We start from the raw sequence: 26,501 nt of genomic DNA, 5'->3' as shown, positions 1-26,501 counted from the left end.
TTTATGCCTGCTGAAGCACCTTGGGTAGGGATGTAGTTTACGCCTGCCAAAGCACCTTGGGTAGGGATGTAGTTTACGCCTGCCAAAGCAGCTTGGGTAGGGATGTAGTTTACGCCTGCCAAAGCACCTTGGGTAGGGATGTAGTTTATGCCCACCAAAGCACCTTGGGTAGAGATGTAGTTTATGCCTGCTGAAGCACCTTGGGTAGAGATGTAGTTTATGCCTGCTGAAGCACCTTGGGTAGGGATGTAGTTTACGCCTGCCAAAGCACCTTGGGTAGGGATGTAGTTTATGCCCACCAAAGCACCTTGGGTAGAGATGTAGTTTATGCCTGCTGAAGCACCTTGGGTAGAGATGTAGTTTATGCCTGCTGAAGCACCTTGGGTAGAGATGTAGTTTATGCCTGCTGAAGCACCTTGGGTAGGGATGTAGTTTACGCCTGCCAAAGCACCTTGGGTAGGGATGTAGTTTACGCCTGCCAAAGCACCTTGGGTAGGGATGTAGTTTATGCCTGCTGAAGCACCTTGGGTAGAGATGTAGTTTATGCCTGCTGAAGCACCTTGGGTAGGGATGTAGTTTATGCCCACCAAAGCACCTTGGGTAGAGATGTAGTTTATGCCTGCTGAAGCACCTTGGGTAGGGATGTGGTTTATGCCCGCCAAAGCACCTTGGGTAGAGATGTAGTTTATGCCCACCAAAGCACCTTGGGTAGGGATGTAGTTTATGCCCGCCAAAGCACCTTGGGTAGGGGTGTAGTTTATGCCCGCCAAAGCACCTTGGGTAGAGAAGTAGTTTATGCCTGCCAAAGCAGCTTGGGTAGAGATTTAGTTTATGCCGGCTGAAGCACATTCACCAGGAGAGGCATATACAATGCCAGTCTGACTTTACCCACTCATGTTGGAAGCCAGGCCATCAGTCAAGTCTAATAGCAAATACAGTGGAACCAGGTCTAATGTGTCTCAGGCCAAGACTATATTAAGTGACTATATTGACACTGAGGTCACAGCAGTGTGGTGTAAAGACCTGTGCGTACTTCATTGAAGAATAGTGAAATGAAATGAATGCAAGTAATACGTGATTGGTTGATTTCTGTGAAGAAAATGAAAAAGGGAGAAAAGAAAGTCTTGCTGTCTCTGTTTGGTGAAGTGAGGGCGGTTAAGTGTAAGCGGGTAAGTGTAAGCGGGTAAGTGTGAGTGGGTAAGTGTGGGCGGGTAAGTGAGCGGGTAAGTGTGAGGGGGTAAGTGTGAGCGGGTAAATGAGTGGGTAAGTGTGAGCGGGTAAGTGAGGGGGTAAGTGTGAGTGGGTAAGTGTGGGCGGGTAAGTGAGCGGGTAAGTGTGAGGGGGTAAGTGTGAGCGGGTAAATGAGTGGGTAAATGAGTGGGTAAGTGTGAGCGGGTAAGTGTGAGCGGGTAAGTGAGGGGGTAAGTGTGAGCGGGTAAGTGTGAGCAGGTAAATGAGTGGGTAAGTGTGAGCGGGTAAGTGTAGGCGGCTAAGTGTGAGCGGGTAAGTGTAGGCGGATAAGTGTGAGCGGGTAAGTGAGGGGGTATGTGTAGGCGGGTAAGTGAGCGGGTAAGTGTGAGCAGGTAAATGAGTGGGTAAGTGTGAGTGGGTAAGTGTGGACGGGTAAGTGTAGGCGGATAAGTGTGAGCGGGTAAGTGAGCAGGTAAGTGAGAGTGGGTAAATGTGAGCGGGTAAGTGTGAGCAGGTAAGTGAGAGTGGGTAAGTGTCCGATGCTGCAGAGTTGATGACTGTCACATGTTTGTCCTTCAGTGCCCTGGCCAGCTTCATCACCGGACTCTTCCACCTCTACGAGGACCTGTACTTCACCTACCTGGAGATCAATCCCCTGGGTATGCCCTGTGGCCCTCTACCCCTTACCAGGATGACCTGGCCCCTAACATTAGCTCCGGAGCTAACTGTAACGTCCCCAGTATACGTACTGTAACTAGACGAGGTTGAGCTGAACTTAGGGAAGTGGCTGAGTTCTGAATTAAAGCAGCTTCCTCTTCAGGGCTGCTGGCTCATTGATCCATATCTGGTGCTCCGGCTTATCAGTTCATCAGCCTGTTGGGTTCTCTGCTGGCGTCTACTTCCTGTTTCTTATCCTCCATTTCTCAGAAGCATCTCTGACCACAGATCAGGCTAGCTGTTAGCCTCTCACGCATGAGAGCTGAACTGAGGTCTGTTTCAACACAATGAAAGGCGGTTAGCAGAAGCTGTAAACTTAACACATACGTAAAAGCATTTTAAAATAGCTTAAAATACTTATAAAACACCTACATAGATGAAAAGAATCCTTGAAGTGCAGACTTTCACATCATTTGAGTGCTTAAATGCTATAGGTATAGGCTCCTCGGTTACTGGCTTCCCCAGATAATTAGCCCTGGGTTCCCGCGCCCTTTCTAACACTACTAACTCTGATCTGCGTTTTACTATTGAAGGCTCTAGGCCTGGCATCAACAATCCCCCTGGAAATTTAATCAATCTAAATATCATTTTTTGCCATTCCAGTATGAAGGTCTGCATATCAAGGATTTTAGCACCTTTGCTGTTGAAGTGAACCTCTTCCACCAACAGCCATCAGTCAATGTTGAAAGGTTTTTTTTACAGTTTAGATAACTACACCCTCCCAGTCACTTCTAACCAGGTCACTAAAGCCACCGCAGGAAATTTACCCCGGAACTAGGAACCTTTTGAGGAACTCAGTGCATTTCCACTGCAGGAACTAGGGTCTAAATTTAGTTCCTGGGGCTTTATTTTACCCCCCAAAAAGTTCTTGCTCGGGGGGTAGTACTTTCCGAAAGTACAGGAACCTTTTGGGTGGAGCTTGCAGCGCTGAACATTTCTGATTGGTCGAGTACTCGCAGCATTTTTTTGTATTTATTTTCAACCGCCATGTTTGAATATATGCAGCCGCAAACCAATTTATTTTCATAATAACTTCAAATCAAACTTGTATGTTATGCGGCGCAGTAGCCTAGTTTTGGTTATAGCCTGCCAACGTCTTGGAATTATAACGTGTGCTCTTCTGTTCTTTTCTTGCTTTAGTATTCGTTTTATAAAATGCTAAGCATTCGTGCTGGGACAGCATATTACGTAGGCTACCAAAACATTCAAACGGATTAATTCGGTTGCTAAATATTTTCTTCCGGATTTTCTTTGTTAGCCCGTTGTAATTGACTCAAAACGTTTGATACAGTTATGTGAGGTATGCGGTAGTTCTGCGTAATTAACATTGGTGATACAGTAAAAGCAAACTGGAAATCACCTTCCGCACTTTTTGTCAGGGTAAAATAACAGGTTAATTCTAGTAAACGTCCCTTTAGCTTTTTCAGACATAATTTTACTCCATTTTACTGCCATTCTTCAATTCCACGAAAAGACCAGGAAGACTATGGACTAATTTATGGTGCATGTTTCGCATCTGGAGGGCACACTTTGCTGCTCGGCTAGCAGTAACTTCGAAGGAAAGCAAACGGTGGCTGTACCACTACTAATTTAAATTTTCACGCAAGTCCGAGTTTTCGTTCTATTCTTGTCATTTTGCGATTAGCCTATATGGAATTGACGATGAGAAAGTAATCAAACAGCAAATTGTTTACAACGTGTGCATGTTTTCTGCTGTTGTTGCCAGTTATATTGGAAATGTGAATGCATTCTGTCGCTTCGGATGTCAAGACATGAAAGCGAATGTTCGCATAAAAACATAATGAATGTGTTTGAGAGGATATATAAAACAGTTACAATCTGACTATTGGCCTGTTATATACTATTTGTTGCATAACAACGGTCCAAGTTCAACTACCAACGACATTTTTGCTTGACAACGGTAAAATATGCCCAAACGGCTGCAGAAGAATATTTCAATTCCAGGTGATTAAATCGATAAAAATCAATAAATATAAAAGTAACCATATACTGTCATTGTTGGTAGCCCGTTGTATATAAGTGGAATAAACACCTCCGGGCTGTCCCGGTTATTAGAAAATAATGTAGGCTACTTCGGTGGTAGTATGGGGTTACAGAAGAAATCATAGGACAGATGGACCGACGACAACGTCGCTTTTTCATACTTCAGTGGGCTAATTTGCCTAATCTTCGCGGGACTTTAGGCCGCGGTGGAAACGCAGACAACCATGGGCTGAAGGAACCTTTTAGTTCCTTGAAAAGTAGTTCCTGGGACTAAAAGTTAATTTTGGTGGAAATGCGGCTTAAGACCATTTGAAAGCTGAACATCTTTAATTGTGATCTTTCCTGAGATTATTTTTTTACAGAGGAAGCACATAGTTTCACAAAAATTGTGGTGGTATGAGCAACATTGGAAGTGGTCAATGTCATAATTTTCCAAGCAACTATTTAAAGTGTCATTTGATATTGTAAACATTTGTGAACGTTGAAGGGCAAAAAAGGTATTCACATTGATTCTGGGTGAGCTGTCACACTATAGCTATTGATGTGCTCACTGAGCTTACTCAAGCCCTGTTGTTTTTATCCATGACATGTTTTCTTTAAGAAGCTGGACTGCTGCATTGCTCTCAGTGACAGGTTTCCAGAAGGTCCTGTTCTTGTCCCAGCCCCCTCCATCTGCACCTGTCTGCAGAGTAAATCTAATCTGAGCGAGCTGCCAAGGCACAGAGAAAGAGAGAGAGAGAGAGTTAGTTTAATTTCATTACAGATGCTGCCTAATGACTCCCTCTGCGACCATCCGTGCTCATTCGTTACTGCAGCACATAATGCACTTGGGCTCATTTCTGAAATCCTATTTGAGCCTTATTTCTGCTGTATATGCGCTGTGTTAGTATAGAGTAAATGCAGTGTGTATGAGCTGTGTTAGTGTAGAGTAAAGGCGAATGTGTTAGCTGTGTTAGTGTAGAGTAAAGGCAGTGTGTAAGAGCTGTGTTAGTGTAGAGTAAAGGCAGTGTGTAAGAGCTGTGTTAGTGTAGAGTAAAGGTGAATGTGTTAGCTGTGTTAGTGTAGAGTAAAGGTGAATGTGTTAGCTGTGTTAGTGTAGAGTAAAGGCAGTGTGTAAGAGCTGTGTTAGTGTAGAGTAAAGGCGAATGTGTTAGCTGTGTTAGTCTAGAGTAAAGGCGAATGTGTTAGCTGTGTTAGTGTAGAGTAAAGGCAGTGTGTAAGAGCTGTGTTAGTATAGAGTAAAGGCGAATGTGTTAGCTGTGTTAGTATAGAGTAAAGGCGAATGTGTTAGCTGTGTTAGTGTAGAGTAAAGGCGAAGTGTGTAAGAGCTGTGTTAGTGTAGAGTAAAGGCAAAGTGTGTAAGAGCTGTGTTAGTGTAGAGTAAAGGCAGAGTGTAAGAGCTGTTAGTGTAGAGTAAAGGCAGAGTGTAAGAGCTGTGTTAGTATAGAGTAAAGGCGAAGTGTGTTAGCTGAGTTAGTGTAGAGTAAAGGCGAGTGTTTTAGCTGTGTTAGTGTAGAGTAAAGGCAGTGTGTAAGAGCTGTCTTAGTGTAGAGTAAAGGTGAAGTGTGTAAGAGCTGTGTTAGTGTAGAGTAAAGGCGAATGTGTTAGCTGTGTTAGTCTAGAGTAAAGGCGAATGTGTTAGCTGTGTTAGTGTAAAGGCGAGTGTTTTAGCTGTGTTAGTGTAGAGTAAAGGCAAAGTGTGTTAGCTGTGTTAGTGTAGAGTAAAGGCGAAGTGTGTAAGAGCTGTGTTAGTGTAGAGTAAAGGCAGAGTGTAAGAGCTGTTAGTGTAGAGTAAAGGCGAAGTGTGTTAGCTGAGTTAGTGTAGAGTAAAGGCGAGTGTTTTAGCTGTGTTAGTGTAGAGTAAAGGCAAAGTGTGTTAGCTGTGTTAGTGTAGAGTAAAGGCAGTGTGTAAGCTGTGTTAGTATAGAGTAAGGAAGTGTTAGCTGTTTAGTTAGAGTAAAGGTGAAGTGTGTAAGAGCTGTGTTAGTGTAGAGTAAAGGTGAATGTGTTAGCTGTGTTAGTCTAGAGTAAAGGCGAATGTGTTAGCTGTGTTAGTGTAGAGTAAAGGCAAATGTGTTAGCTGTGTTAGTGTAGAGTAAAGGCGAAGTTTGTAAGAGCTGTGTTAGTGTAGAGTAAAGGCGAATGTGTTAGCTGTGTTAGTGTAGAGTAAAGGCGAATGTGTTAGCTGTGTTAGTGTAGAGTAAAGGCAGTGTGTAAGAGCTGTCTTAGTGTAGAGTAAAGGTGAATGTGTTAGCTGTGTTAGTGTAGAGTAAAGGTGAATGTTTTAGCTGTGTTAGTGTAGAGTGAAGGTGAATATGTTAGCTGTGTAAATGCAGCTGACTGGCCATTTCTTCTCTCAGTGGTGACCCAGAGTGGCGTGTTCGTGCTGGACATGGCGGCCAAGATTGACGCCACAGCAGACTACATCTGCAAGGCCAAGTGGGGCGACCTGGAGTTCCCCCCTCCCTTTGGGAGAGAGGCCTACCCTGAGGTGAGCCCTTCTGGATACAGAGTTCACTGCACAACATGCAATAGGCCAACATTCACAGAGCAGGTTACAGGCAGCGGTCCTACTCTGAACCAGACAGCTCTCTTTAATGGAGCTGAAATGGAGCATCCGCTTGCTTTACAGAGGAAGGGAAATGGGGTGGTGGGAGAGAGAGGGAGAGAGAGAGGGGGAGAGGGAGGGAGAGAGAGGGGGAGAGGGAGGGAGAGAGAGGGGGAGAGGGAGGGAGAGAGCGGGTGAGAGTGGGTGAGAGAGATGGAGAGAGAGAGAGGGAGAGAGTGAGAGAGAGGGAGTGGGAGGGCGGGAGTGGGTCAGGGGGTGGAGTGAAGCTGTTAACTTTGCCGCTCCAGCTGTCAGCCATACGCAGGGTCTCCGCAGGTCTGCACTTTCTGTAATTTGATTTATCATTTCTATTCCCCCCGACACCATGAGCACAGCCATCACCAAACCCTGCCGTCTCTGCACCTTGTGTCTGTGCATATGCATCCCTCCTCTGCCTTTAGAGACCAGCATGTTTGTCACGCAGAGAAAGCTAATGTGGATCTGAGCAGCGGGCAGTACATAATATTTCATAATAATATTAATGTTAAAGCAGCATTTTTTAATGTTGAATAAATGCATTAATCCAACCCCTCACTATGGATGCAGGGAGAGATTGTCATGACCAGCTGATTAATTGATGCATTAAAGCAATAAATAAGCCACAATATTTCGTCCTTAAGCCAAAACTATGTTGGTATATATTATCATTGTATATAGTATTAGAATGGTATTGGAATATATACAGTATTATCATCATGGGTGTTTTGTGATACATTAGTCTGGGGTTTATTCACATAAATTAGTGTATCCTGTATGATCTCAATTGTTACCCAGAGTACACTTTTCTAACTGCTTAGCCCTGGATCCCCAGGAGGCCTATATTTTCCCAGAGTACACCTCTGTGACTGCTTGTCATTTGGCTTCTGCAGGAGGCCTACATTTCCCAAAATGCACTTCTGTGACTGTTTGTCCTTTGGCTTCTGCAGGAGGCCTACATTTCCCAAAGTGCACTTCTGTGACTGTTTGTCCTTTGGCTTCTGCAGGAGGCCTACATTGCTGACCTGGATGCTAAGAGCGGGGCCAGTCTGAAGCTCACCCTGCTGAACCCACAGGGAAGGATCTGGACCATGGTGGCTGGGGGAGGGGCCTCTGTGGTGTACAGGTATAGTACAGGCCTTGTTTCAGAGCAAAACATCTGACCCTCCTCATACTCCACCAAATCTGTTTTATAGCTTTTTTTATTTAATAGCTGTTTCCTGATAGCACTGTTGAGAGCTTAAGCAAAATTATAAAAATTAGACATCAGATCTGGATACATCTTAACACACCCTGTCCTTACTGAATCTCAGAGAATGGTTCACAGATGTGTAACGTGTTTGACACACACCTTCTCTCACCAGTCATCTACTTCCCTGTGTCTGAATTCTGAATCAGTGAGTTTATGTTTGAATCACCCGGTTTCAAGTACCGCCTTCCACCCACCTTCACTGAGGTTCAAGTGATTGGTTGATCAATCAGGTTGGTTGTAAAATATCGGCTACACTCCAACAAGGGGTCTGATTTATGGATCTTAACTGCTGTGTATTCACATGGCTTGTAGTGGAGAGGGTATAAACCTGGTACGCAAGGCTAGAGCTTCATGAATCCCTTGCTCATGTTCTAGAAATCCAGCTCCATGATTTTCTGTCAGATGCTGTTTTCTAGTGGACCTCAAGAGTGTCCGTACAGGCCTTTGGTCTGTTTACAGCCCAGAATAAGAAAAATAAAGCTCCAGTTCTGTTTATCTGCGTAATGGGTACTGACCCCAGCCTCTCCATCGTGTCTGTAGCTCCTGGGTACTGACCCCAACCCCTCCACCACCTCTGTAGCCCCTGGGTACTGACCCCAGCCCCTCCACTGTGTATGTAGCCCCTGGGTACTGACCCCAGCCCCTCCACTGTGTCTGTAGCCCCTGGGTACTGACTCCAGCCCCACCACTGTGTCTGTAGCCCCTGGGTACTGACCCCAGCCCCACCACTGTGTATGTAGTCCCTGGGTACTGACCCCAGCCCCTCCACTGTGTCTGTAGCCCCTGGGTACTGACCCCAGCCCCTCCACCGTGTCTGTAGCCCCTGGGTACTGACCCCAGCCCCTCCACCGTGTCTGTAGCCCCTGGGTACTGACCCCAGCCCCTCCACCGTGTCTGTAGCCCCGGGATACTGACCCCAGCCACTTCTCTGTGTTGGCAGGCTGAAATTGGGTTTTGGAACACAGTCCAGTACAGAGGCAGACTGGCAAGCTGGCAGTGCCCAGAAAGTGCTCATTAATTAAGCTGAGATAAGAGCCAAATGGGTAACTGCAGCACACGGACAAGCCTGGCCACGTCAGAAATAACAAGCAGTCTGACATTGAGCGCAGCACAGCAAGGCAGCAGGGTTAGTCATTGGCTCCAGATTTCCTAGAGCTGTTTTAATGAAGAAGAGGGCTTCTGCACCGAAGGTACACACCATGACCTGTAGTGTTTTCAGCTTCATTGATTGCCTGAACCTCAACTTCCTGCCTAAACCTGCATGGATTCTCATTGCTGCTGTATAATTAAGGCTGCCGCTCACTATTGCAGGGATCTGTTTTAAAGAGTAGTGACCTTTCACATTTATTAAAATAATGCAGGGGTGAGTTTCACCAGTCAGCCTTCCTCAGACGTTTGGACTGATTGAGAATGCGGCCCTTTCCGATGTATATTAGCCCTTTTTTTTACGCTCTCTGCTGTGGAGTCAAAGCTTTTTTCACTGTCCTTGTATGAAACATGTAAAATGTTATTTCTTCCAAATGCCTAGTCCTCTGTTTAGACATAGGCATTGCAAAATAAATTTTTGTTGCAAAACAGCAACTTTTTTAGGTAGCCTATAAAGTCTCAATAACTTTTTTTTGCCAGTGTGTAACATCCTCAGCATGCGTCCTGAAAAAGTGACGGTTTGTTTACGTGAGAGAAACAGTGCATGTTCTTTTATGCAAGCCTAATAACCTATACACCATGAGAAATTTCATTGGCTGAAATGGTTCTCAGTTGTCACTATAATAGTTTGCTATTGGCTGGCTGTGTACAGGGCAGTTACACTGCCCATGACGTGTGATTACTTGCACATAGCGGATCCCATTGGCTATACTAAAGCACTGCTTGGCTAGTACTGATCAGAGAACCTTGGAGGTGGGCTCATCTTGTACCAGAGAGTCTATAAACCGGCCATAATAACAGTTCCTATTTACACAGTACTCTTGGTGTGTATGCAACAGCAAAATGAACAGCAACGATAAATCCTCCAGAGAATTGCTGAGTACACAATGGACATTCTATCTACGTTTCTCTAAGTTTTTGTGACGAAAAACTTTTGTTTGCTGGAACCTTGCTGTGATAAGAATACTGACTTTATCGTGATTCATGTAGTCTGTGGATTTCCAAAATGCATACAAGGTGAGGACCCCCCAAGCCTGTTGGGAACTGTTGTCACCCAAACATTGGCATCATGAAGTTGTTCATAGAGACAGAACCTTGAGTTTGAAATGGTATGTTGTGTGACCACTTTTATTGAAAATTTCACCGTAATAAAAAAAACCGAATGCAATTTGGACCAGTGTGTCTTAAGGGCTTAAGCACTCAAAATAGCTATACAATCTTTTTTTGGATTTGCTGATTTGTCACGCTGTTTAAATGATCTTTTTCCCTTTTCACCCAATAAAATCTGCCTTTGTAATACACCGTTTTCAAAAATGTCTAGTTTCAGGACAGCTTCACAGAACTGGGTCCTGACTAAGCAGTCATTTTAATCATGTATGTCTACAGAGCTATTGGAAGTGCTATTGTCTGTACTGGATTGCAAAATGTTGAGATTTTGTTGTCTAATCCAAACTGAAGTAAACTGCATGCAACATTTGTCCTTCTCTGATTTGACTAAGTTGAAGGGTTCCTTCTTCTACCCAGACCATCCCCTGATTCCATTTTTACGGCAGTATTATTCAACCCAAAGGTGTTTACTGCAGTTCGTCTGCATAGACTGTTTTGCCTCCTCCTCTACGGTTGCAAATGTGTGTACTACTATGAAACAACCAACCCCTGACGAGAGTACCTACATTACATTCATGTCCTGTTGGAGCACTGTGGAATCATGCTGTTCAAGATTCAACATGCGTGTGTGTGTAATACACGGAATATGAACTCAAGCCTCAGTGTTGAGAAATCATACATTTAGCTTCTTTTTTTTAACAATCCATCTTCCAGGGGATTTCTGCTGCTCATGTTTTGTATAGTTTGGCTCCACCTGAATCTGAAGTTTGATCTGAAATTTGACTTCCTGCAGTGACACCATCTGTGACCTGGGCGGGGTCGATGAGCTGGCCAATTACGGGGAGTATTCCGGAGCCCCCAGCGAGCAGCAGACCTACGACTACGCCAAGACCATCCTGTCCCTCATGACCCGCGGGAAACACCCGGATGGTACGGGGGTGCTTAATAATAATAATAATTATAATAATAATAATAATAATAATAATTCAAATCAGCTTCATTTCTCAAGTGCTTTTCAGGCCATGAGTTATAATAAATTATAAAGGTAATAAAATGGACACTCTTAGAGTTTGAAATAAGACAAGATAATCAATCAGAACAAGCAGACGTTTAAAAAGACTTATCTTAACCAAAGGTGAATTCAACATCTGAGGAAATTTCCGTCTGTTTTCTGATCCCGCAGGGAAAGTCCTCATCATCGGAGGAAGCATAGCGAACTTCACCAATGTGGCGGCTACGTTTAAGGTCAGGAGCACAAAGACCGTGCAGTGAGGCGCTTCACAATGCGCTGCTGACCGCATGCACGCCATGGTGTACAGGTTCACTGACCGATACCGCCATTTTCTAGGCGCAGATCCACAGGTGTATCTTTAAATATTGTGGCTCATGGTGTACCTGTTTGTACTGTATCAGCGGGTTCACATGCAGCGCAGGTCTGAATGAGCAGCCCAGCCCTCTGACTGCCCTGCTGTGCGTCTCTACAGGGCATCGTGAGGGCCATACGGGACTACCAGGGGCCCCTGAAGGAACACGAGGTCAGCATTTTTGTGCGACGGGGCGGGCCCAACTACCAGGAGGGGCTGAGAGTGATGGGGGAAGTGGGTGAGTGAGCGGTGTGGCCGGAAGTGAAACACGCTCGAGCCAGAGGTGTATTTTCAGCACAGGAAATGGGTCATGTGCCATCGCAGCAGTGTGTGTGCATGTGTGGGCTTATGAGTGTGTGTTTGTGTCCATGTATGTGTGTGTATGTGTGTGTGTATGTATATGAGTGTGTGTGTGTGTATATGAGTGTATGTGTGTGTGTGTGTGTGTGTGTATGTATATGAGTGTGTGTGTGTGTGTATGAGTATCTGTCTGTCTGTGCGTGTGTGGGTGTGTGTGTGTATATGAGTGTGTATGTGTGTGTTTGTGTATGTATATGAGTGTGTGTATGTATATGAGTGTGTATGTGTGTGTGTGTGTATGTATATGAGTGTGTGTGTGTGTATATGAGTGTGTGTGTGTGTGTATATGAGTGTGTGTGTGTGTGTGTGTGTGTGTGTGTGTGTGTGTGTTGTGTGTGTGTGTGTGTGTGTATGTGGTGTGTATGTGTGTTGTGTTGTGTGTATATGAGTGTGTTTTGTGTGTTGTGTGTATATATGTGTGTGTGTGTGTATGGTGTGGTTGTATGTGTGTGTGTGTATGTATATGAGTGTGTGTGTGTGTAGGGGTTAAATTGGGATTTGGGAGGTGGGTGAAAAAAGGTACAATGAATGTCTCAGCTCAAAACAGTTGTATCTTTAATGTATTGTGCACATCATTGTAATTAAGGAAAACAATGGTTTAAAAAGAATGTATACTATTGATGCAAGCTTTTACATAATATATTTCAAGTTTATTGAGTGTCATTAATGCTGAGAATTTTTTTACCCGCAAAAATAATCAGTCATCCTCCTCTTGTCCTCACTTTCTTCTTCCTTTATCCATCTTTCTTAAACTGGTGAGGCGCAAAACTTTCCTTTAAACTAATCATTGATCTCAAACTGTTTTAATTAATTTTCAGTGAATAACAAGCATGCAAACATCTGACTAATCAATTGGAAAGGGACACAGCTTCTTCGCATTGTGTTAGGGAGATGAAATGATAAATGCGATTTAGAAAAATCTGTTTTAATCACTAAGCAGTGGCAGAATCTTCTGCCGATTTTCACTGAGTATCAATACAATTAATCCACAAAATAGGCTACTCAATACTATCATATATAGCCAGCTCTCCCAAAATAGGCAGTTTTAGCGAGTAGCCTAGGCCTTACTTAGCCTACACTTATTTTCATTTGCAGTACAAAATTGTGCACATTTTTAATCAACATTGTTTGCGCATACATGCACTTCTTTCTCCGCACTCATATTCATGGCAAATATCTGCAATGCAGATTGTATACAAAATTGAAGTGCAGGTTTTATTTTTGCTGGGTTATTCTGAAAACTAACACGGTAGATAACAGACTGGTGTATCTTGTTTGTTAAGTGTAGACTACTTGGTGATTAAAATGGATTTTTAACGGATAAATTGAATTTATGATTTAATCCCTCTAACACGGTATGAAGACGCTGTATGTTAGGCTACTTGCCATTTAATCCGATCGTTGGCACACTTGATTATAAAAGGAAATTACTAATGAAAACAAGTTGAGATCAATGATTAGTTTAAAGGAAAGTTTTGCGCCCCATCGATTTTCAGCTCAGCAGTCTCCACTGAATAAAACGTTATGTAGGAAATGTGGGAAATATTCAATCCTAGCTTAGCTGCTGACCAGCAACCTGCTGATATTGCTCAAGCAATCAAAGTTGCCGTTAACAATAGTCAGCGTTCATGGGGGCTGTTTATTCATCGCTCTTTAAAATGTTGCATAGATGAAATTACATGTTAATGAAATTACCTACCACGCCCACTTCCAAACAATCAAGACAATCAACAACATTTTTCTTTCTGTGCCTGTCTATATAAACAACTGTTCCTCCTGAGTTTTTTTTCTTCGGATTTTTGATTGGTTGAGTGAGTAACTGGCTAGAGGGAACACATGGACTGGAGGCTAAATTAACTGGATTGTCATAGTTATTTGTAAAACTGCTGGTCAGTTATTTATTTATTTACCAAAGGTGGGTGGACACCGTCGTCCACCCCCATTTTGTGAATCCAAGGGTACGGTTATGTATTTATTCAATATTTAGTCCCAGATATTGACTGTAGAATGAAATGGTATCATTTTTTTAAACTTTGTCTTGTTCATTTCGTTATTCAGTGTGCAGCACTGCTGTATTGGCATATCTTATGGCTATTGTCGGGTTTATCTTGTTGCTATGACAGCATACAATTTTTGAGTGGCATTTTCATTTATATTAGCTTCTCTACCGACCTAGCTTACGGAAGAGGACGTGAAGAGACCGTATACGAAGTCACAAAACTGACGTTGTGTGTGTGTTGATTAACTCTGCCTGTCTCCTGCTTCCCGCAGGTAAAACCACCGGCATTCCCATCCACGTCTTCGGCACGGAGACCCACATGACTGCCATCGTCGGCATGGCGCTGGGCCACCGGCCAATCCCCAATCAGCCCCCCATGGCTGCCCACACCGCCAACTTCCTGCTCAACTCCGGCAGCTCCTCGGTGTGTGTGTGTGTGTGTGTGTGTGTGTGCGTGTGTGCGTGTGTGCGTGTGCGCGCGTGTGCGTGTGTATGGGTGTGTATGTGTATGTGTGTGTGAGTGTGTGTATGTATGTGTGCGTGTGCGTGTGTGTGTATGAGTGTGTGTGTGTGTCTGCGTGCATGCATGCATGTGTTTATATGTACATGCATGTTTTTGTGCATATGTGTGTGTGTGTATGAGCGTATATACGTGTGCATATGTAAATGTGTACCTGCATGCATGTGTGTGTGTGTGCGTGTGTGATTTTGTGCCTGCGTATGTGCATGTAAACCTGTGCAGTTTGACCTTTGACCCCCTGTGGGCGGAGTTTCCTCACATCCCGTCTGCCCCACAGACCCCGGTCACCAGCAGGACCTCTTCCTTCTCTGAGCCCAAACCTGGCAGCGGGGCGTCTCCCTCAAAAACAGCCAAACCGGGCTTCCCCCCAGGTGGAGTACTACCCCCCCCCGCTCCCCAGCGTTCCCTGTACACTTCCCCTCTGAGTCCCCAAACCCGCCAAACCTGGCATACCGTCAATCAGCTTAATCAGATAATCAATCATCCAATCGATTTTCTTTTCTGAATGGAACGCTTGCCAGCCAGGGTGTCCCGCAGTGTTCAACAGTTAAAGTGAACTTGCAGATACAAAAGCAATGGCCCATTTAATCAGCTGTGCAGTTATGTAAAAAACCACACTAAAGTAATAAATATGTTCAGTTGGGTTTAAAAGTCGTTGTGCTGGCAGAGAGCTGCAGAGGGACACGTAACGGATCTCCAGATCGCCTGCTGTTGGAGACGCAGCAATCGGGGTGGGGGGGGGGGATGTAGGGTGTAGGCCAGGCTGTGAGCAGCAGGTAACCAAGGGCAACAGGCCCCCAAAAGCACATTCACATCTGCAGGCTACCGGACAGCTGATTGTGTCCTCAAGGTTTACAGGTCAGGTGGTGGCGGTATGGAAATGGTTTCCTGCGATACACAGCAGGATTTTAATGTTTTAATGCCTCTGTAATGCGGCCGCCTGATAAAGACAGGCAGCAAGGGAGATGAGAAGAGGCTGTTCTGTGACTGTTCAGAGTTATGAGCGCTGAAATCACAGCGTTTCTGCAGCCAGATCAGTTGTGGCCGGTTGGAACTCCTCAGCTCTGTTTATGAGAGGCTGCAGACTGTACCAGAGCTCCCCCTGCAGGCTCGTGGAGGTAGAGCAAGCCCCTGCCAGGATGTGGTGAGCCCTGCCTCCTCCTCCTCTGTGAGCCTGTGAGCTCCCCCTGGGGGAAAGACAGTGTAATTGCTGCTGCATAGTGAATTGAGTCTCTCTGTTTCAGCCTTGCTGCTGTGCTCCACAGTCTGATTGGCCAGGCCAGACGTGTGCATGTTTAGTACATGTGATATTTACTCTGCTGTTATCTGGTCTGAGGATGTCACCATTTTAGCGAGGTTGCAGCTGCAACAGCTGTCTTCCTCAGCTGCTAGCCTGTCTCGCCTGCTATACATTTCAGTTTGGGTTTTTAGTTTAATGTGTGGCACACCAAGAAAAGATCTACACTATCTAAAGCCTGGTTGTGGAGATTTATCCCATTTTTCTAAATATTTATCAGTCAAAACTTGCAGCTTAGTTATTATATTTGGAAGAAAACAAATCCAATCTTATTCAAAATATTAATTAGAATCAAAACCTATGCCCTAGCTATGGATTATCAGGAAAAATATACAGTGCACTGTACTTGGACAGTGACACCATTTTTTTTTTTAGGTTAAAGTTCAAGCTGTCGGTATGAAAAATTTAATCGAAAGACAATGGTTGACTACCTTAAACACAATTAACATTACATACATAAACAAGTTACAGTCACCGAAGAAATGAATGAAAGAAGATACCTAACCTAACCACTGCTTTTCTCTCCAAAGTTAATTTCCAAGTTTGCACCAAGACCAAAGTTCAAAAGCCAAGACAGCAGAATATTCAATATTCCAGAAGAACTGTGTAAAAGTATAAAGTATAATGTGTGCCTCTGTGTCCCTGCAGCCAAAGCCTCCACTCTGTTCAGTGAGCACACCAAGTCCATCGTGTGGGGCATGCAGACGCGGGCTGTGCAGGGCATGCTGGACTTCGACTACGTGTGCTCCCGCGAGGAGCCGTCCGTGGCCGCCATGTTGTACCCCTTCACGTAGGTCTCCACCGTCTCACTTCCTGTTTCACTTCCTGTTTCCTGAGTCCCGGGTGCCTGCGCTCTAAAGCAGGGAATACACCGAGCCGACGGACGCTCGATAGCCGGCTGGCAGCGTGCGGTTCTGGTGGGCGCTGGTCAGGAGGGAGCCGACCCAACTCTGACCAAGTTGCGTCACTGTGCAGACGCTCACCTCTTCATTCGCAGCTATTCGGCTTTAAGGGCTGACCGACGGGGTCCAACCACAGCCTAAGACACACACACACACACACACACACACCAGGCAGACTGTACCCTAATGCGTGTACCCACTATTTTCGACCGATCGTCGCCTTGGTGTGTTCCCAGTTTAAGGGCCTGCACAGCTGTGACTGCAGTTCTATTCAGCTTTCACAGTCTTAAAGCAAGTGTATGTATGTGTGTGTGTGTGTGTGTGTGTGTGCACGTGTGCGTGCGTGTGTGTGTATGTGTGCATGTGTGCGTGTGCGTGTACGTGTGCGCGTGTGTGTGTGCACGTGTGCGTGCGTGTGTGTGCACGTGTACGTGCGCGCGTGTGCGTGTGTACGTGTGCGTGTGTGTACGTGTGCATGTGTGCACGTGTGTGTGCACGTGTGTGTGTACGTGTGCGTGTACGTGTGTGTGTGTGTGTGCATGTGTGTGTGTACGTGTGCGTGTGTGTGTATGTGTGCGCGCGTGTGTGTGTACGTGTGCGTGTGTGTGTGTGTGTGCATGTGTGTGGTTGTGTGTGCATGCGTGCGTGTGTGTGCTTGTGTGCATGTGTGTGTGTGTGTGTGTGTGTGCTTGTGTGCATGTGTGTGTGTGTGCGCGTGTGTGTGTGTGTGTTTGTATGCTTGTGCGTTACAGCGGGGACCACAAGCAGAAGTTCTACTGGGGACACAAGGAGATCCTGCTGCCGGTGTATAAGAACATGGGCGACGCCATGAAGAAGCACCCGGAGGTGGACGTGCTCATCAGCTTCGCCTCCCTGCGCTCCGCCTTCGACAGCACCATGGAAACCATGCAGTACCCCCAGGTGAGCAGGCCAATCAGCAGAACTGTTACAGGCCATCTGTGTCTGTGAGCTTTGTGTCTGGGTGCTGGGTCTTTGATCTCTGGGTACTGGGTCAGTCAGCTCTGGGTGCTGGGTCTGTGAGCACTGGGTGCTGCGTCTGTGAGCTCTGGGTGCTGGGTCTGTGAGCACTGGGTGCTGGGTCAGTCAGCTCTGGGTGCTGGGTCTGTGAGCACTGGGTGCTGCGTCTGTGAGCACTGGGTGCTAGGTCAGTCAGCTCTGGGTGCTGGGTCTGTGAGTGCTGGGTCAGTCAGCTCTGGGTGCTGGGTCTTTGAGCTCTGGGTGCTGGGTCAGTCAGCTCTGGGTGCTGGGTCTGTGAGTGCTGGGTCAGTCAGCTCTGGGTGCTGGGTCTGTGAGCTCTGGGTGCTGGGTCCGTGAGCTCTGGGTGCTGGGTCTGTGAGCTCTGGGTGCTGGGTCTTTGAGCTCTGGGTGCTGGGTCAGTTAGCTCTGGGTGCTGGGTCTGTGAGTGCTGGGTCAGTCAGCTCTGGGTGCTGGGTCAGTCAGCTCTGGGTGCTGGGTCTGTGAGCTCTGGGTGCTGGGTCTCTGAGGTCTGGGTGCTGGGTCTGTGAGGCCTGGGTGCTGGGTCTGTGAGCTCTGGGTGCTGGGTCAGTCAGCTTTGGGTGCTGGGTCAGTCAGCTCTGAGTGCTGGCTCAGTCAGCTTTGTGTGCTGGGTCAGTCAGCTCTGCATGCTGGGTCAGTCAGCTCTGGGTGCTGGGTCTGTGAGCACTGGGTGCTGGGTCAGTCAGCTCTGGGTGCTGGGTCTCTGAGGTCTGGGTGCTGGGTCTGTGAGGCCTGGGTGCTGGGTCTGTGAGCTCTGGGTGCTGGGTCAGTCAGCTTTAGGTGCTGGGTCTGTGATCTCTGAGTGCTGGCTCAGTCAGCTCTGCATGCTGGGTCAGTCAGCTGTGGGTGCTGGGTCTGTGAGCTCTGGGTGCTGGGTCAGTCAGCTCTGGGTGCTTGGTCTGTGAGCTCTGGGTGCTGGGTCAGTCAGCTCTGGGTGCTGGGTCTTTGAGCTCTGGGTGCTGGGTCAGTCAGCTCTGGGTGCTGGGTCTTTGAGCTCTGGGTGCTGGGTCAGTCAGCTCTGGGTGCTGGGTCTGTGAGCTCTGGGTGCTGGGTCTGTGAGCTCTGGGTGCTGGGTCTTTGATCTCTGGGTGCTGGGTCAGTCAGCTCTGGGTGCTGGGTCTTTGAGCTCTTGGTGCTGGGTCAGTTAGCTCTGGGTGCTGGGTCTGTGAGTGCTGGGTCAGTCAGCTCTGGGTGCTGGGTCTTTGAGCTCTGGGTGCTGGGTCAGTCAGCTCTGGGTGCTGGGCCTGTGAACTCTGGGTGCAGGGTCAGTCACCTCTGGGTGCTGGGTCTGTGAGCTCTGGGTGCTGGGTCTGTGAGCACTGGGTGCTGGGTCAGTCAGCTCTGGGTGCTGGGTCTCTGAGGTCTGGGTGCTGGGTCTGTGAGGCCTGGGTGCTGGGTCTGTGAGCTCTGGGCGCTGGGTCAGTTAGCTCTGGGTGCTGGGTCTGTGAGCTCTGGGTGCTGGGTCAGTCAGCTCTGGGGGCTGGGTCTAATGCGTTAACCAATGCTCTTCCAGATTCACACCATCGCCATCATTGCTGAGGGCATCCCTGAAGCCCAGACCAGGAAACTGATCAAAAGGGCAGATGAGAGGGGCGTCACCATCATTGGCCCGGCAACGGTAAGGCCACGCCCGTGGAAACAGTAACATGCGCATGCATGCGTGTGCAGGGTTCCCATACTCCATGGTCTTTAGAGTCTTACTTGCATCCAGGAAAGTTATGGAACTTGGCCTGCTCAATTAAATGATCTCTTTTGCAAAGTTTAACAGTTGTTCTTCGCTAATAGTGGTTACAAATTGTAAAATTACAGGTAATGGTAGGCAAAATTAAATATTTTGGAATGATGAAATGTCTACCCACTTCAGAAGAATCCTGAGAGTATCCAAAAATCCCTGAAATGGTTAATTTATCCTTTAATCCAAATTAACAACATGGCTGGAAATGGTTAGAATTTATTTTTGCGCACGGTTTCTAGCATGCTACCTTTTGTTTTTGAAAGTTGATGCAAACATTGCTAGCTATTGGTGGTTCATGTAGACAACAAAGTTTTCCAAATACTCTTTGGATACATGGTACTTAAAACTGAAAGACAAGGCTGTATAGGCATTCATTTTAGGTGATGAATGGGAAGGTGGCTGAGGCCTGACTGTGTGTGTTACCCCAGGTGGGCGGAATCAAGCCGGGCTGCTTTAAGATCGGGAACACGGGGGGCATGCTGGATAACATCCTGGCCTCCAAGCTGTACCGGCCCGGCAGCGTGGCCTACGTGTCCCGCTCCGGAGGCATGTCCAACGAGCTCAACAACATCATCTCCCGAACCACCGACGGGGTCTACGAGGGCGTGGCCATCGGGGGCGACAGGTGGGCGCCAATCAGGAGGCTTCATCATCTCTCCCATATTTAACTGACCAATCAGGAGGCCTCATCATCTCACCCTTATTTAACTGACCAATCAGGAGGCCTCATCATCTCACCCTTATTTAACTGACCCCTCAGGAGGCTTCATCATCTCTCCCATATTTAACTAAACAATCAGGAGGCCTCATCATCTCTCCCATTATAACCGACCAATCATTACATTACATTACATTCATTTGGCAGACGCTTTTATCCAAAGCGACGTACAAAAAGTGCATTTTCATGATCGTAGACAACTGCTGAACACAGGTTCAGTAAGGTAAAATTACTTATTTTGTACAGCTATTTCTAGCCAAGAACAATGAACACTATTCTGGTCTAACATCTGCAAAGCCAACTAGGCAGAAGAATAAGCTACAGTATTAGGACAAATACAAATTACCAAGAAGTGCAGGGATGGGGCAACATGTAACAAGTGACAGGAAAAAGGGTTTTTTTTTTTTATTTTTTTTTTTTATACAGCGTGGTGGTGGTTAGTCTAGGTATAGTCTGAAGAGATGAGTCTTCAGGCCACGGCGGAAGATGGATAGTGAGGGGGAGGTTCGGAGAGGGACGGGGAGTTCGTTCCACCACTGGGGAGCTAGGGTGGAGAAGCTCTGTGATCCCTTTGGGCGGGTGGGAGGGGTTACAAGGCGATCAGGAGGTCTCATCATATCTCCCTTATAACTGACCAATCAGGAGGTCTCATCATCTTTCTGTTATGTAACTGACCAATCAGGAGGCCTCATCATCTCTCCCAAATTCAACTAACCAATCAGGAGGCCTCATCATCTCTCCCTTATTTAACTAACCAATCAGGAGCCCTCATCTCTGTCTTATTTAACTGACCAAACAGGAGGTCTCATCATTTCTCCCTTATAACTGACCAATCAGGAGGTCTCGTCATCTTTCTGTAATGTAACTGACCAATCAGGAGGCCTCATTATCTCTCCCTTGTTTAACTAACCAATCAGGAGGCCTCATCATCTCGCCCTTATTTAATGAACCAATCAGGAGCCCTCATCTGTCTTATTTAACTGACCAAACAGGAAGTCATATCACCTCTCCCTTATTTAGCTAACCAATCAGGAGGCCTCGTCATCTCGCCCATATAACTGACCAATCAAGGGGTCTCATAACCTTTCTCTTATGTAACTGACCAATCAGGAGGTCTCATAATCTTTTTCTTATGTAACTGACCAATCAGGCGGTCTCATCGTCTCTTTCATATTTAACTGACCAATCCAGAGGTGTAATCATCATTTCAATTAACGTAATTTAGTTCAGTCTGAATTCTGTCATTTTTGTTTATTGTTTGTTTCTTTATGTTCATTATAAATTAAATGTGCTGTAAGGTTCTTGAGTAGCACGTGCAGGGATTGTGCTCACACTCTGTGTTTCTCTAATCCTGTACGTTTATGTGCATGCATGCGTGCGTGCATGTGCGGCGTGCGTGCGTGCGTGTGTGCATGTGTGTGTGCATGTGCGTGTGTGCATGTGCGTGCGTGTGTGTGTCTGTGTGTGTCACTGCAGGTATCCTGGCTCCACGTTCATGGAGCACGTGCTGCGCTACCAGGACACCCCCGGAGTGAAAATGATTGTGGTTCTGGGAGAGGTGAGCAGTCAGGCCCTACGCTCTGTCAGCTACTCTGACTCATAAACGCTGACTCATTAACTCTGGCTCATTAGCTCTGACTCATTAGCTCTGACTCATAAATACATGCTTTGTTTTTGCCTTTGAGTTCACTTTGATGAACCTTGATTTAAACTGGAGTTGATTGAATCTTAGCCTGGGCTGCCGTCCTGGTTTCTCGCCCATTTGCCCGCCCTGTGTTTGCTGTAGATCGGAGGAACAGAGGAATACAAGATCTGCCAGGGAATTCGGAAGGGCAGGATCACCAAGCCGGTGGTGTGCTGGTGCATCGGGACGTGCGCCACCCTGTTCACCTCTGAGGTCAGAGAGCACACCTGTGGGGGAGGGGGAGGGGGAAGGGGGGGGAGCACGGAGGAGCAGTCAGCATGAGCATTATTACAGGCCATTGCCTGTAATAATGAAGGACACAGATATGGTGCAGTGGTAATATAGGGAAACAGCTGAGCAGCATTGGTGCTATAGGGACACAGCTGAGGCACACTGGTTATTTGGGATGTGTAGGGGCACTGCATGTGTTGCTGATTTGGGGACTGTCGGGACAATGCTGAGACAAGCTGGGCATGTGGAGGGTGGCACTGATGCACTGTGGGTATGGTTTTTGTACACAGGTGCAGTTTGGCCACGCCGGGGCCTGTGCCAACCAGGCCTCTGAGACAGCAGTGGCTAAGAACCAGGCCCTGAAGGAGGCAGGTGCCTTCGTTCCCAAGAGCTTCGACGAGTTGGGAGACCTCATCAAGTCAGTGTCAAATACACACACACAAACAGCCCATGCCATATAACCATCATACACACACACACACACACACACACACACACATACAGCCCATGCCATATAACCATCATACACACACACACACACACACACACACACACACATACACAGCCCATGCCATATAACCATCATACACACACACACACACAGCCCATGCCATATAAACATCATATATACACACACACACACACACACACACACACACACAGCCCATGCCATATAACCATCATACACACACACACACAGCCCATGCCATATAACCATCATACACACACACACACAGCCCATGCCATATAACCATCATACACACACACACAGCCTATGCCATATAACCATCATACACACACACACACAGCCCATGCCATATAACCATCATACACACACACACAGCCCATGCCATATAACCATCATACACACACACACACACACATACAGCCCATGCCATATAACCATCATACACACACACACACACACATACAGCCCATGCCATATAACCATCATACACACACACACAGCCTATGCCATATAACCATCATACACACACACACACACACACACACACACACACAGCCCATGCCATATAACCATCATACACACACACACAGCCTATGCCATATAACCATCATACACACCACACAGCCCATGCCATTAACCATCTACACACACACACACACACATAGCCATGCCATATAACCTCATACACACACACACAGCCTATGCCATATACCATCATGAACACACAACACAGCCATGCCATATAACATCCACACCACACAACTCACACAGCCCATGCCATATAACCATCTACACACACACACACACACAACAGCCCATGCCATATAACCATCATACACACACACACACACACACACACACACACACACACACACACACAGCCCATGCCATATAACCATCATACACACACACACACACACACACACGCCCATGCCATATAACCATCATACACACACACACACAGCCCATGCCATATAACCATCATACACACACACACACACACACACACACACACACACACACACAGCCCATGCCATATAACCATCATACACACACACACACACGCACACACACACACACATTTATTTGGATATGGCTGATAAGAAGCCAGTTCATGCCCGTTATGCACCCGCTTTATTGTGTTCATAGTTTTGTTTTGCCTATTCAGTGCTATTTTCCTTTAAGAAGTTTCCATATTCATGTTTCCATGGTGGTTATTTGCACCTGAAGATCTGCTCTGTCTTTACTGTATGCTCATCTTTCCTGTTGTGATCTGCAGGACTGTTTACGAAGACCTTGTTGCCAAGGGAACCATTGTTCCTGCAGCGGAGGTACCCCCTCCAACGGTGCCAATGGACTATTCCTGGGCACGGGTAAGGGTGCCAACCTGTGCATCCCCATGACTCGACACCAAAGAGCAAGAACATAACATCATTGTATAATGTATAATGGCCAGCCTTGTGTGTGCTAGGCTGATAGCATTCTACTGTAAGCCTGGAGAAAGCTGTGCAATTCATAAGCCTGTCCATTCTGGTAATTTATCCAATACCTATCCAGAAACCCTACTTCCTGCATGACCTCATCACGGTCTCCCCCTATAGGAGCTGGGTATGATCAGGAAGCCCGCCTCCTTCATGACCAGTATCTGTGACGAGCGGGGCCAGGAGCTGCTATATGCTGGCATGCCGATCACGGAGGTGTTCAAGGAGGAGATGGGCCTGGGAGGAGTTCTGGGGCTCCTGTGGTTCCAGAGGAGGTGTGTGGGGCCCCACCTATCCCAGCATGCCTTTGGGGTTCCAAGGCCAAAACTTTCATTCTGTCAGTATACATCTTGGCCAGACCAAATGTGGCAATATGCTGTTATTAAATTATCACCACACAAAAATTGGAGATTGTTAATAATTGAGAAAATATTTTACAATACTTATTTATCAATTTTTTTGGACTACTGCAGTTACTGATTATAATTTGTCAAAGGTAAGTGTGTTAGTGTTTGTGGATCAGTTAATTTATTGTTTTCTTAAACCTATTTTAAGAAATGCGCGTTTCTGCTATTTTAGTTTCAGTGACCAGGTGTCCACATATTCAGCAGTTTGGACCCCATAGCACAGTGGTGTCAAACTCGTTGCCATGGAGGGCCGTGTGTATGCAGGTTTTCATTCCAGCCTCAGATCTTGATTATATAATTAGTTAAATTATTTGCTGAATTAGGGATGCAGGTTTGTGCACAATGGTGACCCGACGTCTATGGTGACCCGCATTGTCTAAATAAAAATTTTCTTATATTCTGTGCTTCAATGCAGTTAAACGCATATGGCTGAATGAGTAATTGGACTCAATTAAGGCAGCATTAATTGGTTGGAATGAAAACCTGCATACACACGGCCCTCCATGGCAACGAGTTTGACACCACTGCCATAGCACATTGCAGAAAATGAAAGCATGATGAAAGACTGATTAAAAGTCCAGGGATGGGACCTGCACATTCTGGCATAGCTATTGCTAATGTTACGTGCCTTTAATATGGTATACCAACCCTCAGTGAAAGGTTTTTTTAAAATAATAACAGCTGCCTATTCAGAGGCTGGGTAGGTCTGAGATGTGATTGAAGCTCACGCCATGGCACCAGATTGCCAGCCTGCAACAGTCATGATAGTGCCTGTTGATGTGTGTTTGAGTGCAGTGTTAGTCAAATGGCAGCCTAGTTGTTTGCTGAGTGCAGTAGTGTTTATGTTAACTGCAGGCTTGTTGAATGGCTAATTAGGTGCAGTTTAGGTAGAGGCAGGCCTGGTTGAGTTTGTTGGGTGAGAGTCTTGCCATGATGGTAATGGTGGTGAGCTTTGTGATTGTAATGGGGTGGAGTCTTGTTGTGATTGTAATCTGGTGGAGCTTGCTGATGGTAATGGTGGAGTTGCTGTGATGTAATGCAGATGAAGCAGTGACTGATGTAATCCAGGATGGAGCACTCTGCTAGCTATGCTAATGTTACGTGCCTTTAATATGGTATACCAACCCTCAGTGAAAGGTTTTTTATTAAGAATAATTAACAGCTTGCTCTAATTCAGAGGCTGGGTACGGGTCATGAGACTGATGATTGACAGCTCACGCCATGGCACCAGATTGCCATGCCATGCCAACCAGTCACTGATATGTGCCTGTTGATGTGTGTTTGAGTGCAGTGTTAGTCAAATGGCAGCCTAGTTGTTTGCTGAGTGCAGTAGTGTTTATGTTAACTGCAGGCTTGTTGAATGGCTAATTTTAGGTAGAGGCAGGCCTGGTTGAGTTTGTTGGGTGAGAGTCTTGCCATGATGGTAATGGTGGTGGAGTCTTGTTGTGATTGTAATGGTGGTGGAGTCTTGTTGTGATTGTAATGCTGGTGGAGACTTGCTGTGATGGTAATGCGGGTGGAGACTTGCTGTGATGGTAATGCTGGTGGAGTCTTGCCATGATGGTAATGCTAGTGGAGTCTGTCGTGATTGTAATGCAGGTGGAGTCTGTCATGATGGTAATGCTGGTGGAGTCTGTCGTGATTGTAATGCTGGTGGAGTCTTGCCATGATGGTAATGCTGGTGGACTCTGCCGTGATTGTAATGCTGGTGGAGTCTTGCCGTGATGGTAATGCTGGTGGAGTCTTGCCGTGATTGTAATGCTGGTGGAGTCTGCCGTGATTGTAATGCTGGTGGAGTCTTGCTGTGATGGTAACGGTGGAGTCTGCCGGCAGGTTGCCGCGCTATGCCTGCCAGTTCATTGAGATGTGCCTCATGGTGACGGCGGATCACGGCCCGGCGGTTTCCGGCGCACACAACACCATCGTCTGCGCCCGTGCCGGCAAGGACCTCATCTCCAGCCTGACCTCCGGCCTCCTGACCATCGTAAGGCCCCCGCTAGCTCCTGCAGAGGCACTGTTCCCTTTGATTTAGGAGAGACCCCCGCTAGCTCCTGCAGAGGCACTGTTCCCTTTGATTTAGGAGAGACCCCCGCTAGCTCCTGCAGCACGTTCCTTTGATTTAGGAGGACCCACTAGCTCCTGCAAGCACTGTTCCCTTTGATTTAGGAGAGACCCCCGCTAGCTCCTGGGAAGGCGCTGTTCCCTTTGATTTAGGAGAGACCCCTGCTAGCTCCTGGGAAGGCGCTGTTCCCTTTGATTTAGGAGAGACCAAAGCTAGTCCTGAAGCCATCTCTTGATTTAGGAGAACTCATGCTG

At 46.7% G+C, this 26,501-nt stretch overlaps 1 protein-coding gene across 2 annotated transcripts in view; it reads left to right on the top strand.

Moving 5' to 3' along the window:
* LOC135243763 (ATP-citrate synthase-like) overlaps nucleotides 1-26,269 on the top strand; it is a 41,550-nt gene extending 15,281 nt beyond the window's left edge. For both annotated transcript variants that reach the window (XM_064315787.1, XM_064315786.1), the window contains exons 6-23: nucleotides 1,771-1,850; nucleotides 6,273-6,403; nucleotides 7,504-7,622; nucleotides 10,795-10,931; nucleotides 11,185-11,246; nucleotides 11,486-11,603; nucleotides 13,997-14,148; nucleotides 14,522-14,615; nucleotides 16,190-16,331; nucleotides 17,196-17,364; nucleotides 18,974-19,078; nucleotides 19,624-19,820; nucleotides 21,390-21,471; nucleotides 21,700-21,810; nucleotides 22,119-22,246; nucleotides 23,577-23,670; nucleotides 23,899-24,053; nucleotides 26,019-26,269. In XM_064315787.1, coding sequence (XP_064171857.1) covers nucleotides 1,771-1,850; nucleotides 6,273-6,403; nucleotides 7,504-7,622; nucleotides 10,795-10,931; nucleotides 11,185-11,246; nucleotides 11,486-11,603; nucleotides 13,997-14,148; nucleotides 14,522-14,615; nucleotides 16,190-16,331; nucleotides 17,196-17,364; nucleotides 18,974-19,078; nucleotides 19,624-19,820; nucleotides 21,390-21,471; nucleotides 21,700-21,810; nucleotides 22,119-22,246; nucleotides 23,577-23,670; nucleotides 23,899-24,053; nucleotides 26,019-26,217 — 2,275 coding nt within the window. In that variant the 3' untranslated portion in view covers nucleotides 26,218-26,269. The remainder of the gene's footprint in view (nucleotides 1-1,770; nucleotides 1,851-6,272; nucleotides 6,404-7,503; nucleotides 7,623-10,794; nucleotides 10,932-11,184; nucleotides 11,247-11,485; nucleotides 11,604-13,996; nucleotides 14,149-14,521; nucleotides 14,616-16,189; nucleotides 16,332-17,195; nucleotides 17,365-18,973; nucleotides 19,079-19,623; nucleotides 19,821-21,389; nucleotides 21,472-21,699; nucleotides 21,811-22,118; nucleotides 22,247-23,576; nucleotides 23,671-23,898; nucleotides 24,054-26,018) is intronic.
* Nucleotides 26,270-26,501: the final 232 nt, after the last annotated feature.

Source organism: Anguilla rostrata, chromosome 17 (genome assembly GCF_018555375.3).
Source record: "Anguilla rostrata isolate EN2019 chromosome 17, ASM1855537v3, whole genome shotgun sequence".
NCBI lineage: Eukaryota > Metazoa > Chordata > Actinopteri > Anguilliformes > Anguillidae > Anguilla > Anguilla rostrata.
The sequence above is the reverse complement of the archived record's forward strand: the minus strand, read 5'-3'. Positions and strand labels throughout refer to the sequence as shown.